This window comes from Bombina bombina, chromosome 12, assembly GCF_027579735.1.
Source record: "Bombina bombina isolate aBomBom1 chromosome 12, aBomBom1.pri, whole genome shotgun sequence".
Lineage (NCBI taxonomy): Eukaryota > Metazoa > Chordata > Amphibia > Anura > Bombinatoridae > Bombina > Bombina bombina.
The window spans coordinates 41,183,907-41,195,910 of record NC_069510.1 but is presented as its reverse complement, the minus strand read 5'-3'; the positions used below and the strand labels follow the sequence as shown (position 1 = coordinate 41,195,910).

Genomic DNA, 12,004 nt, shown 5'->3' with positions numbered 1-12,004 from the left:
ATTCCAACCCCTCCAGACAGGCTGGCGCCTGCCATAGAAGCCACAGTCCCACAGAGACCCAGGGGTGGTGGTTTCGAGGTTATCCCGGGGGAGCCGCAGTCATTTAAAAGCTCTTGATCCCCAGATGCCACAGTCCAAAAAGCGACATGATTCGTTACTGGGGACCGGGGTTACAGCCCGGTAACGTTTGGGGGGTAGGGGTGTCCAAAACCCCCAGTTCCCAAAGTAGCTCCTCTCTGGCAATTCCACCACCTCTTGTCCTTCCTAGGGGCTACCAATCCCTAAAAGAGGGACCAGGGTTAAAGGGGGCCAGGGATCCTAGCTGATGCAGTCGACCGGCACTTCCAGGAGGTCGGCCGGCCAGAGGGAGATAGGTCGGTCAGAGACCAGCTTCTTCCAACATCCAGTTTACAGACAAAAAAAGGGAAACCAAATCTTTGGGAGATTGCGGTTGCTCTGAGGAGCCCAAAACCGCTGAGAAACAAGAGGGGTTAGGTGGTAGGGGGGGTAGAGGTTTAACCCCTGCAGCCCGGTATCTGTGACAACTCCCCCCTTCCAGTTCGGCAGACCCAGCTAGATCCACACATGGGTGGCCTGGGGCTGTCCGAGGAGTTAAGGCTATGGTGTGGTCTTGCCCTTCGTCATAGGCCTGGCTTAATATGGCTCCCAACTCGAACATTGAGGCATCTGTGTGGACAGAAAAGCGTTTTGTTGGGGTTAGGAGCGGCCAGCACTGGAGCAGAGATTAAGGCCGATTTGAGATTCTGAAAGGCAGCTTCACACTCGTGGGACCACAGGACTTGTCGGGGAAGTCGCTTGCGGGTCAGGTCGGTCAGGGGTTTGGCTAGGGTACTGTAATTGGGGACAAACCTTCGGTAGTAACCTGCGGTTCCTAAGAAAGCGAAGACTTGGGTTTTGATTCGGGGAGTGGGCCAATTGGCCACTACCTCAACCTTAGCCGGTTCAGGACGCTGCTTTCCGCAGCCCACTCGGTGGCCCAGGTACTGGACCTCCGAGCGCCTGAAGGTACACTTATCAGGTTTCAGGGTCAGTTTGGCGGCTCTGAGGAGATCTAAAACGACGCCTAGGTGGACCAGATGGTCCTCCCAGGTGTCGCTATAGATGGCGATGTCTTCGAGGCCATCTAGAAGGCGATCATCCATCATTTGGAATGTGGCTGGGGCGTTCTTCATCCCCAACGGCATAACCTTAAATTGGTAGATGCCCAAGGGGGTGATGAAGGCGGACTTGCGAACAGACTCGGGGGGGGGATTTGCCAGTAGCCCTTGCAGAGGTCGAGGGTGGCCAGGAAGTGGCCACGGGCAATTCTATCTAACAGGTCATCGATTCGAGGCATAGAGTAGGCGTCAGTGGTGGTTCTGTCATTGAGCTTACGATAGTCAATGCAGAACCGGGTAGTCCTGTCCTTTTTGAGTACCAGCACTACCGGGGAGGCCCAGGGGCTGTTGGACGGTTCAACAACACCTAGGTGCAACATTCCCCGGAGCTCCCAGTGCATGCTGTCCCAGGCGGCTTCTGGGACCCGGTAGGCTGCCTGTCTCAGGGGAGGGAAAACGATTGTATGTACACCAGATGGTTTATTTAAAAGCAACGCATTTTTCTGTGGATATACCACTGTTTAATCAGGCCTGATGAAACAGTGGTATATCCACGGAAAAACGCATTTCTTTCAAATAAACCCCTTTTAACTGGAGCTATCATTTTATTGTATACTTTATATACAATCTCAGCAGCACTTTTTATCACCTTTTATTGCCTAATTGGCAACCTGAGTGCTCTTTTGCACTGCCTTCTAGTCTGCCTGGCTAAACTCTTTGCACACTCAGCTAATTGAGCTGACACCCTGCAGGAATCCTTTCTACAGAACTATGTTGATGCTGTGTTGGGGATCTGTTTCCACTCAAGCTTCCTGAAATAACCAGGGTTTGTCTCGCTGGGGGGACCGGTGTGCCCCAGCTCGTCTCTCACGCACCACTGGTGGTGCCTGCAAACACGTGAGTTGCCATTTGTCTGTTTCTTGCAGCATTTAACTTGTCCTAACATACTCACCCTATGAAGCGCCACCATTTCTCTTTTCTCATATGTCTCAGGGGAGCCTGTCCCGGGGTCTCCACTCAGTGTATGGCCATTGTTGTGTACCCAGGAACAGTAGAGAACATATCTTGTCTCTCTTCCATAAGTCGTCGGACCTGCATTCTCTGTTTAGTCCCTAACCTCTCGTCTAGGGGTATGTCGGTCACTCCTTGGGGGGCGTCAGTGGGTCCGGGGAGCTCCGGCATTGGGAGACTTTCAGAGTCCTCCACCTCTGGGGCACAGATAGCGGCTACATCCTTGGCCCTTTCTACATATGCCTTCAACATGTTCACATGAAATGTCCGGCGGATCCGATCATCTAAACATTTGGCTACCAGGTAAGTGGTGTCGTTTAGTTATTCCACTACCCGGTAGGGTCCTTGCCAAGAAGCCTGCAGCTTGTCTGTTTTGACAGGCTTCAGGGCGAGGACCTTCTGCCCTATTGCCAGGGTTCGGGTACGAGCATTTCGGTCGTACCATCTCTTCTGCTTACGTTGGGCGACCTGAAGGTTCTCTCGCACACTGATCGGCGAGGTCCTTCATTCCGTCTCTGAGTTGGAGAACGTACTCCACAACGGAGTGTCCTTCCTCTCCTGTAGTCCCCTCCCAGTGAGCTCTTACTAAGTCGAGGGACCCCCTTTCGGCCATACACGAACTCAAAGGGAGAGAAGCCTGTGGATTCCTGGGGCACCTCTCTGTATGCAAAGAGGAGGTACGGCAGGAATATTTCCCAGTCCTTGTGAGTGGCCAAGAACGTTCTAAGCAGCTGCTTTAGGGTACCGTTGAACCGCTCACATAGTCCATTCGTCTGGGGATGGTAGGGAGCACTGTGCAGGGGTTTGATCCTGTACAATTTTCATAACTTTTGAGTGATTTCCACAGTTAACTTTGTTCCTTGGTCGGAAATCACTTCCTGGGGGAAGCCTACCCTGGTGAATATCCGGAGCATTGCATCTGCTATGGTCTCCGCCTGGATAATATGCCAAGGGAATTGCCTCCGGGTATCGAGTGGCATAGTCCACTACTGTAAGTATGTACCTTATCCCTGAGGGGCTGGGCCCAAGTTAACGGCCCCACTACGTCTACGGCAACCCTGCTAAAGGGTTCGTCAATGATAGGCAGAGTGTGTAGGGGGGCTTTCGTATGGTCCCCTGTTTTTCTTATGTTCTGGCACAATTTGCAGTAATCTTTAATATCTACTCTAATCCCTGGCCAGAAAAAGGTTTGGATCAAGCAGTGGTGGGTCCTGGACTTTCCTAAGTGTCCGGCTAGGGGAATGTCATGTCCTATTCTCAGCAGGTCGTACCGAAACTTCTTCGGCACGACCAGCTGTTGTTTGGGCACCGGCCCTTTTCTCCTCTCGGAGATTCGGTACAGGAGCCCCCGTTCCTATTAAAAACGCTCTTTCCCAGGGCCCTGGGGGTTAGTACCCACCCAGTCTCGATAGGGGGCTACAGTTAGGTCGTTCAGGGTCTCCTGGTCGAAGTCTGAGGGGGATGCCCTGGAGGGTCGGTCACGGAGTAGGGGGTTAGTTGGGGCGGGAGGTCGGGGTAAGGTAGGAATCGGGGCAGAATGTCTCACCTGGATCCCCTGAGTTGGTGTGATGGCTTGGAGTCTGGCTTGCTGACGGGTGGTCACTGGGCAGGTATCCGGGGAGTTAATCCCCACAAAAGCTGAGGCACCACCTGCCTGCCTCTACAACACGGAACCGGCTCCCCAGTTCAGGTGGACTCGAGCTGTGGGGGTATGTACTACAGCTCCTCCAGCCACTTAAATGGCAAGGGTCAACCTGGGTTTGACTGGAGGTGGGGCTATGTGGGGTTGAATCAGGGAGACAGTTGCGCCAGTGTCCCTTAATCCTTGGGCCGCCTGCCCATTGACCCAGATGTCCTGGTGATGATGCTGTTGGTTATCCTGGGTCACCAAGCTAACGTCATGCAGATTGCCAACTTCATCTGGCCACTCTGGATAATTGACAGGATCCACTGCATACACGCAGTGGCCTGATAGGTCCTAGCTGGACGGACTCCCCACGGGCCCAGTGCGGGATTCCTCGGCTGCTGGGCTGGGGGGTTCCTTTGCTTTGTTGGGCAGAATCATTGGATGTGGCCGCGGTTGTAGAACTGCTCGAGGATGAGCTGAACAGCTTTGTCTAGGGTGGTGATGTGGCACCCAGTAACCCATGAGTCCAAGGACTGCGCTAAGCAGTGGGCAAACTCCGTATAAGGCTGCCCCTCTTGCCTTTGTAGCTCCCTGAATTTTAGCCGGTGAACCTCCGGCATGAGTTCATACTGGCCAAGGATGTGCTTCTTCACCCGGTTATAGTTGTCTTGATCTCCGGAGGGGACAGTGTGGAAAGCCTCCAGGGCCCTACTGGACAGTTTCCCAATCGGGATAGTAACCCTATCGGCATCGGTGACCCCCTGCAACCGGCACTGGGTCTCGAACAGTTGAAGGTAGCAATCGTTATCCTCGCTCTCATCATCTTGAAAGCCCTGTGAGGTCATTTCCTGGGCCGGGAAGGGGGGTCCAGGGGATCCGGCAAGACCCCCCCCTTAGACTTCTGAAGCTCCAGCATGTGTACCTTGGTGGCTTCAGTCACTACCTGAGTAATGATCTCCTCTGGGGGGTCAGATCCATATAGAGCCAGTCGCCACTGGATCTGCCGCTGGAGGTCGGACACACTAGTCTCCTGAGTGGTGGCTGTACTGGGCCGTCCTCCACTTTGGTCGCTGTCCGACCCACCAGCCTGCTTGCTAGCCCGATCATCCTCCGTCAATTCTGCTATAATGGTCACCTTTGACTTGTTGCCAGCCGTCATTCCTCTAGCCTGCAGCACGGTTTTCAATTCCTCTTTCCGGAGCGCACGATATTGCTCCATCCGGCAAAGTCTTCAGGTAGGGGTTTGGACGTTCCAGGTAGACGGAAGCATCCCACCGCTGCCACCACTGTGACGGATTCCTTGCTATCCTGACTGGGTAGCTCCGCCAAAGGATCCTTCCTATACCTGGAACAGCGATTCCCACCCAAATAACTAGACAGACTTGCATTCAGGTGAAAACAAGAACTACCTTTTATTAGGGAAAACACACAACATTTATACAGAAACTGATCTTGATAATGCCTTATCTGACCTTCATATCTCCCGCCATTCACACCCCTCCAGACAGGCTGGCGCCTGCCATAGAAGCCACAGTTCCACAGAAACCCAGGACACAGGGGTGGTGGTTTCTAGGTGATCCCAGGGGAGCGGCGGCATCAAGGTGTAATTGGAAAGCTCTCGTTCCCCAGATGCCACAGCCAAAAAAGCGGCATGATTCATTACTGGGGACTGGAGTTACAGCCCGGTAAAGATTAGGGGGTAGGAGTATCCAAAACCCCCAGTTCCCAAAGTAGCTCCCCTCCAGCAATTCCACCACCTCTTGTCCTTCCTAGGGGCTACTAATCCCCAAAAGAGTGGCTCTCTGGGACAAAGGGCTGCTGGAACGACAAGGGTTAAAGGGGTCCGGGGGCTCTAGCTGATGCGGCCGACCGGCAGTTCCAGGAGGTCGGCCGGCCGGCCGGCCAGAGGGAGATAGGTCGGTCAGAAGCCAGCTTCTTCCAACATCCAGTTTACAGACAAAACAAGGGAAACCAAAGCTCTGGGAGATCGTGGTTGCTCTGAGGAGCCCAAAACTGATGAGAAGCAAGAGGGGTAGGTGGTAGGGGGGTAGAGGGTTAAACCCTGCAGCCCGGTATCCCTAACAATTATGAAAAAATGCATCTACAAATTATTCAAAGGCTATTTTTTGCTTTGTATACAACATTATGCCCAGCATATATTTGCTGTTTTATATCCCTTTAAGAGAATTCTGTCATGTATTTGAGAGGCCCCTCTAGCTGTTCTACTTCTTTTAAGCTCTAGTTATATTAGAAGATTACAGCCGACAGAGTTTTTAGATGTTTTTTTAATTACAACATGGAAAGAAGTCAATACCCTACTGACAAGATTAGCGTTCCATCAACACTGTGATGTGGTCACTGCAAAATGTTTGCTTTTTCCAAGAAATATCTTATTTGCTGTTGCACAGGGTTTAGTTGAAAGCATTCAGTAACAAAACCTCTAGCTTGGAATAAAAAAAAAATTATTTTCACTACCTGTAGATTTTTCATTTACCATATTTTATTGTTTGGCGTAATGAAAACCGCTGCATATTGGTAATCTTTTCAATCTGTTGCTTTGTATAAAACATTGCTGTAATTTATACTAAAAGACGGACATCAAATCTTATAATCTATAAAATTTTCCCTCATTAATGATATTTGTCAGTGGAGTCACCTGGGGGGCACTAGCCCACCAGCATAATGGCTGACCTCCGCATGTGTCCTCCCAACATGCGATCAGCCTTCATTTGCCCACCACCACTTTGCCCAGGTTCCCCACACGCCTGCCTGTCTATGCAGATAGACCACTTACCCATTTGTGGCCAAGCCCACAAAAACACTGGTGGGCTTCTAGCAAATACCCCCCATAAGAAAATTTTGGAGATGCCGCTGGTAATCGCTGCTTTCAGAATGTCTTGCCACAACAGAAGTCTACAATGACACATCTTGTGAGTTCTAGCAAATAGGGGTGGGGTCGTGCGATTACAGATTCTGTTGTCTCATTGTGTGTTTTGTGCAGGAGGTGGAAGCTTTGCTGGGTGAAAATGATATGTTACAAGCAAAACTGCACAGCCAAGAGGATGATTTCCGGTTGCAAAACAGCACGTTAATGCAGGAGCTCTCCAAGGTACCAAGACAAGAAACTATCTGGGCTCAGGAAGGTGCTAGGCAGACACTGGGTATTGACTCCTTTCCTCCTATACTTTTTCCTTGTAGCTCTGTTCTCAAATTGAGCAACTGGAGGCAGAAAACAAGCAAGTGAAAGAAGGTACATCTGCCCCGACCGCTTCTTCTGGGGCTGCAGAGGGAGAACTAAGGAGGCTTCAGGCAGAGAACACTGCTCTGCAGAGAAATATTACAAGTAAGTGTGTAGGTTTCAGTGGGTACCTGCTCTCTCTATAGCTGTCTTGTGTGTTTGGGGGTTCTGTGGATATCTTATCCAGCTTCTGTTTGGGGGTTCTGTGGATATCTTATCCATTGTTAATTAGTTTTTCAGCTTTTACCTCTACATATGTCTCTGGATGTCTTGTTTACGTCTAATCAACTTAGATACAAAAAAAGCAAAAATCACCTGTAAAATAAGGGTGTTCGGTAAATGTCACAAATAAATAGTGTTATAGAGCGATCCTCATGAGCGAGAACAACAAAATAACACCCTTGTAACAACTGTCATAATGTACGTCATGCTCAATAACGGGTGCACATTTAGTTTGATACACAGTTTTGCAATGACATTTCTTACGGTAATACAAAATATCCGTATGTTGCACAAAAAAGGGTCTTTGCATTTTGGTTATAAAGATGCCATAAAAAATATAATGTAATGATGGATACATAAGAGAAGAAACTGTCTGTGGTATCATGATTACACAATACTACGGATCCACAATGGTCTCATGTTGCATAGTTCAGCCATATTGGTGATAGATTTGATAAATGTATTTGCAATGTGTATTCGGTGGTAATAATATTGCCTTTTGATTGACAGAGTCAGAGAGAATTTTGATGAAACTGTATCTTTAAACGGAACTGTGTACAAGTTTTTTTTTTCACTTGGATGCATTTTTCCTGATTTCTTTGCTGAGCTTATGAGTATACCCCTATTAAAGGGACACTGTATATAAGCATTTTCTATTTTATTTACATGAGTAAAAGCTATTTAAACTGAGACAACTACTTGTTGACTGATGCTGACAGCTTGTTGGTAGTACATGTAATGCATCACTTCAGTGCAGTATGTATACGGTATGTAACAGGAACAGTAACTAGACTGTCCTGCTACTGCGTCCATCCGTTCTCTATCTACTAAGTGTCTTTACAGCAACTATTTTTTCTTCTTCTTCTTCTTCCTTTAAAGGGACATTAAACACTTTCAGATGGTAATATAAAATTATAAATTGTATATATAAAACAGCTCTGCAATATACTTTCATTATTTATTTTGTCCTCTTTGCCTGTAATTCCATTCTGAAATTGTGAGCTGTTCAGTTCCTGTTAGAAATGGAAGTGCAGAACACTGTTAAATCCAGCACAACCATTGGCTGCACACTCTAGTGACCTATTTATAACTGACCCTAATTGGCCACAGCAGAGAAGGTAACACAAGTTACAACATGGCAGCTCCCAGTGTTTTATAGACACTAAAACTTTACACTTATTTTGTCACTTTTTAAACAACTAATTAAACTTTAAAAAATACATCTACATGATAGTCATGGACTAATCTTTTCTTTGAATGCATCATTCTATCTAGCGTGTATTTAGTGTTTAATGTCCCTTTAAGACTGAATGTCTCCAAACACCACCTTTAAAAGACACTTGTTGGCTTCTTCGGCTAAACTGTTAGCTCTTTATAAGGAGACAAAAGCCACTGCTTCAGGAAACCGTTTTACCCAGAAGGCATTTCTTAAGCTGTGCTACAGGACAGCATAAAACGACCAGTCTTGAATCACATTTCCAGAAGGGAAACTCAAAAACTTGTTTTACAAAAGCTTATTTCATCGCCCCTCATAAAGCATAGGGTGACAACAGGTATTGCATTTGTGGCTGTACGCAGGGAGGTGTTGTGTCTATAGCTGTACACAGGGAGGTATTGTGTCTGTAGCTGTACACAGGGAGGTATTGTGTCTGTAGCTGTACACAGGGAGGTATTGTGTCTGTAGCTGTACACAGGGAGGTATTGTGTTTGTAGCTGTACACAGGGAGGTATTGTGTCTGTAGCTGTACACAGGGAGGTATTGTGTCTGTAGCTGTACACAGGGAGGTATTGTGTCTGTAGCTGTACACAGGGAGGTATTGTGTCTGTAGCTGTACACAGGGAGGTATTGTGTCTGTAGCTGTACACAGGGAGGTATTGCGTCTGTAGCTGTACACAGGGAGGTATTGTGTCTGTAGCTGTACACAGGGAGGTATTGCGTCTGTAGCTGTACACAAAGAGGTATTGCGTCTGTAGCTGTACACAGGGAGGTATTGCGTCTGTAGCTGTACACAGGGAGGTATTGCGTCTGTAGCTGTACACAGGGAGGTATTGCGTCTGTAGCTGTACACAGGGAGGTATTGCGTCTGTAGCTGTACACAGGGAGGTATTGCGTCTGTAGCTGTACACAGGGAGGTATTGTGTCTGTAGCTGTACACAGGGAGGTATTGTGTCTGTAGCTGTACACAGGGAGGTATTGTGTCTGTAGCTGTACACAGGGAGGTATTGTGTCTGTAGCTGTACACAGGGAGGTATTGTGTCTGTAGCTGTACACAGGGAGGTATTGTGTCTGTAGCTGTACACAGGGAGGTATTGTGTCTGTAGCTGTACACAGGGAGGTATTGTGTCTGTAGCTGTACACAGGGAGGTATTGTGTCTGTAGCTGTACACAGGGAGGTATTGTGTCTGTAGCTGTACACAGGGAGGTATTGTGTCTGTAGCTGTACACAGGGAGGTATTGTTTCTGTAGCTGTACACAGGGAGGTATTGTGTCTGTAGGTGTACACAGGGAGGTATTGTGTCTGTAGCTGTACACAGGGAGGTATTGTGTCTGTAGCTGTACACAGGGAGGTATTGTGTCTGTAGCTGTACACAGGGAGGTATTGTGTCTGTAGCTGTACACAGGGAGGTATTGTGTCTGTAGGTGTACACAGGGAGGTATTGTGTCTGTAGGTGTACACAGGGAGGTATTGTGTCTGTAGCTGTACACAGGGAGGTATTGTGTCTGTAGCTGTACACAGGGAGGTATTGTGTCTGTAGCTGTACACAGGGAGGTATTGCGTCTGTAGCTGTACACAGGGAGGTATTGTGTCTGTAGGTGTACACAGGGAGGTATTGTGTCTGTAGCTGTACACAGGGAGGTATTGTGTCTGTAGCTGTACACAGGGAGGTATTGTGTCTGTAGGTGTACACAGGGAGGTATTGTGTCTGTAGGTGTACACAGGGAGGTATTGTGTCTGTAGCTGTACACAGGGAGGTATTGTGTCTGTAGCTGTACACAGGGAGGTATTGTGTCTGTAGCTGTACACAGGGAGGTATTGTGTCTGTAGCTGTACACAGGGAGGTATTGTGTCTGTAGCTGTACACAGGGAGGTATTGTGTCTGTAGCTGTACACAGGGAGGTATTGTGTCTGTAGCTGTACACAGGGAGGTATTGTGTCTGTAGCTGTACACAGGGAGGTATTGTGTCTGTAGCTGTACACAGGGAGGTATTGTGTCTGTAGCTGTACACAGGGAGGTATTGTGTTTGTAGCTGTACACAGGGAGGTATTGTGTCTGTAGCTGTACACAGGGAGGTATTGCGTCTGTAGCTGTACACAGGGAGGTATTGCGTCTGTAGCTGTACACAGGGAGGTATTGCGTCTGTAGCTGTACACAGGGAGGTATTGCGTCTGTAGCTGTACACAGGGAGGTATTGCGTCTGTAGCTGTACACAGGGAGGTATTGCGTCTGTAGCTGTACACAGGGAGGTATTGCGTCTGTAGCTGTACACAGGGAGGTATTGTGTCTGTAGCTGTACACAGGGAGGTATTGTGTCTGTAGCTGTACACAGGGAGGTATTGTGTCTGTAGCTGTACACAGGGAGGTATTGTGTCTGTAGCTGTACACAGGGAGGTATTGTGTCTGTAGCTGTACACAGGGAGGTATTGTGTCTGTAGCTGTACACAGGGAGGTATTGTGTCTGTAGCTGTACACAGGGAGGTATTGCTGTCTGTAGCTGTACACAGGGAGGTATTGCGTCTGTAGCTGTACACAGGGAGGTATTGTGTCTGTAGCTGTACACAGGGAGGTATTGTGTCTGTAGCTGTACACAGGGAGGTATTGTGTCTGTAGCTGTACACAGGGAGGTATTGTGTCTGTAGCTGTACACAGGGAGGTATTGTGTCTGTAGCTGTACACAGGGAGGTATTGTGTCTGTAGCTGTACACAGGGAGGTATTGCGTCTGTAGCTGTACACAGGGAGGTATTGTGTCTGTAGCTGTACACAGGGAGGTATTGTGTCTGTAGCTGTACACAGGGAGGTATTGCGTCTGTAGCTGTACACAGGGAGGTATTGCGTCTGTAGCTGTACACAGGGAGGTATTGCGTCTGTAGCTGTACACAGGGAGGTATTGTGTCTGTAGCTGTACACAGGGAGGTATTGTGTCTGTAGCTGTACACAGGGAGGTATTGTGTCTGTAGGTGTACACAGGGAGGTATTGCGTCTGTAGGTGTACACAGGGAGGTATTGTGTCTGTAGCTGTACACAGGGAGGTATTGTGTCTGTAGCTGTACACAGGGAGGTATTGTTTCTGTAGCTGTACACAGGGAGGTATTGTGTCTGTAGCTGTACACAGGGAGGTATTGTGTCTGTAGCTGTACACAGGGAGGTATTGCGTCTGTAGCTGTACACAGGGAGGTATTGTGTCTGTAGGTGTACACAGGGAGGTATTGTGTCTGTAGCTGTACACAGGGAGGTATTGTGTCTGTAGCTGTACACAGGGAGGTATTATGTCTGTAGCTGTACACAGGGAGGTATTGTGTCTGTAGCTGTACACAGGGAGGTATTGTGTCTGTAGCTGTACACAGGGAGGTATTGTGTCTGTAGCTGTACACAGGGAGGTATTGTGTCTGTAGCTGTACACAGGGAGGTATTGTGTCTGTAGCTGTACACAGGGAGGTATTGTGTCTGTAGCTGTACACAGGGAGGTATTGTGTCTGTAGCTGTACACAGGGAGGTATTGTGTCTGTAGCTGTACACAGGGAGGTATTGTGTCTGTAGCTGTACACAGGGAGGTATTGTGTTTGTAG

General features: G+C 48.6%; 1 protein-coding gene across 3 annotated transcripts in view; it reads left to right on the top strand.

The window, feature by feature from the left end:
• The window catches only part of GRIPAP1 (GRIP1 associated protein 1), a 151,213-nt gene that overhangs the window by 28,605 nt on the left and 110,604 nt on the right, over positions 1-12,004 (top strand). For all 3 annotated transcript variants that reach the window (XM_053695509.1, XM_053695508.1, XM_053695511.1), the window contains 2 exons: positions 6,758-6,865; positions 6,955-7,099. In XM_053695509.1, coding sequence (XP_053551484.1) covers positions 6,758-6,865; positions 6,955-7,099 — 253 coding nt within the window. The remainder of the gene's footprint in view (positions 1-6,757; positions 6,866-6,954; positions 7,100-12,004) is intronic.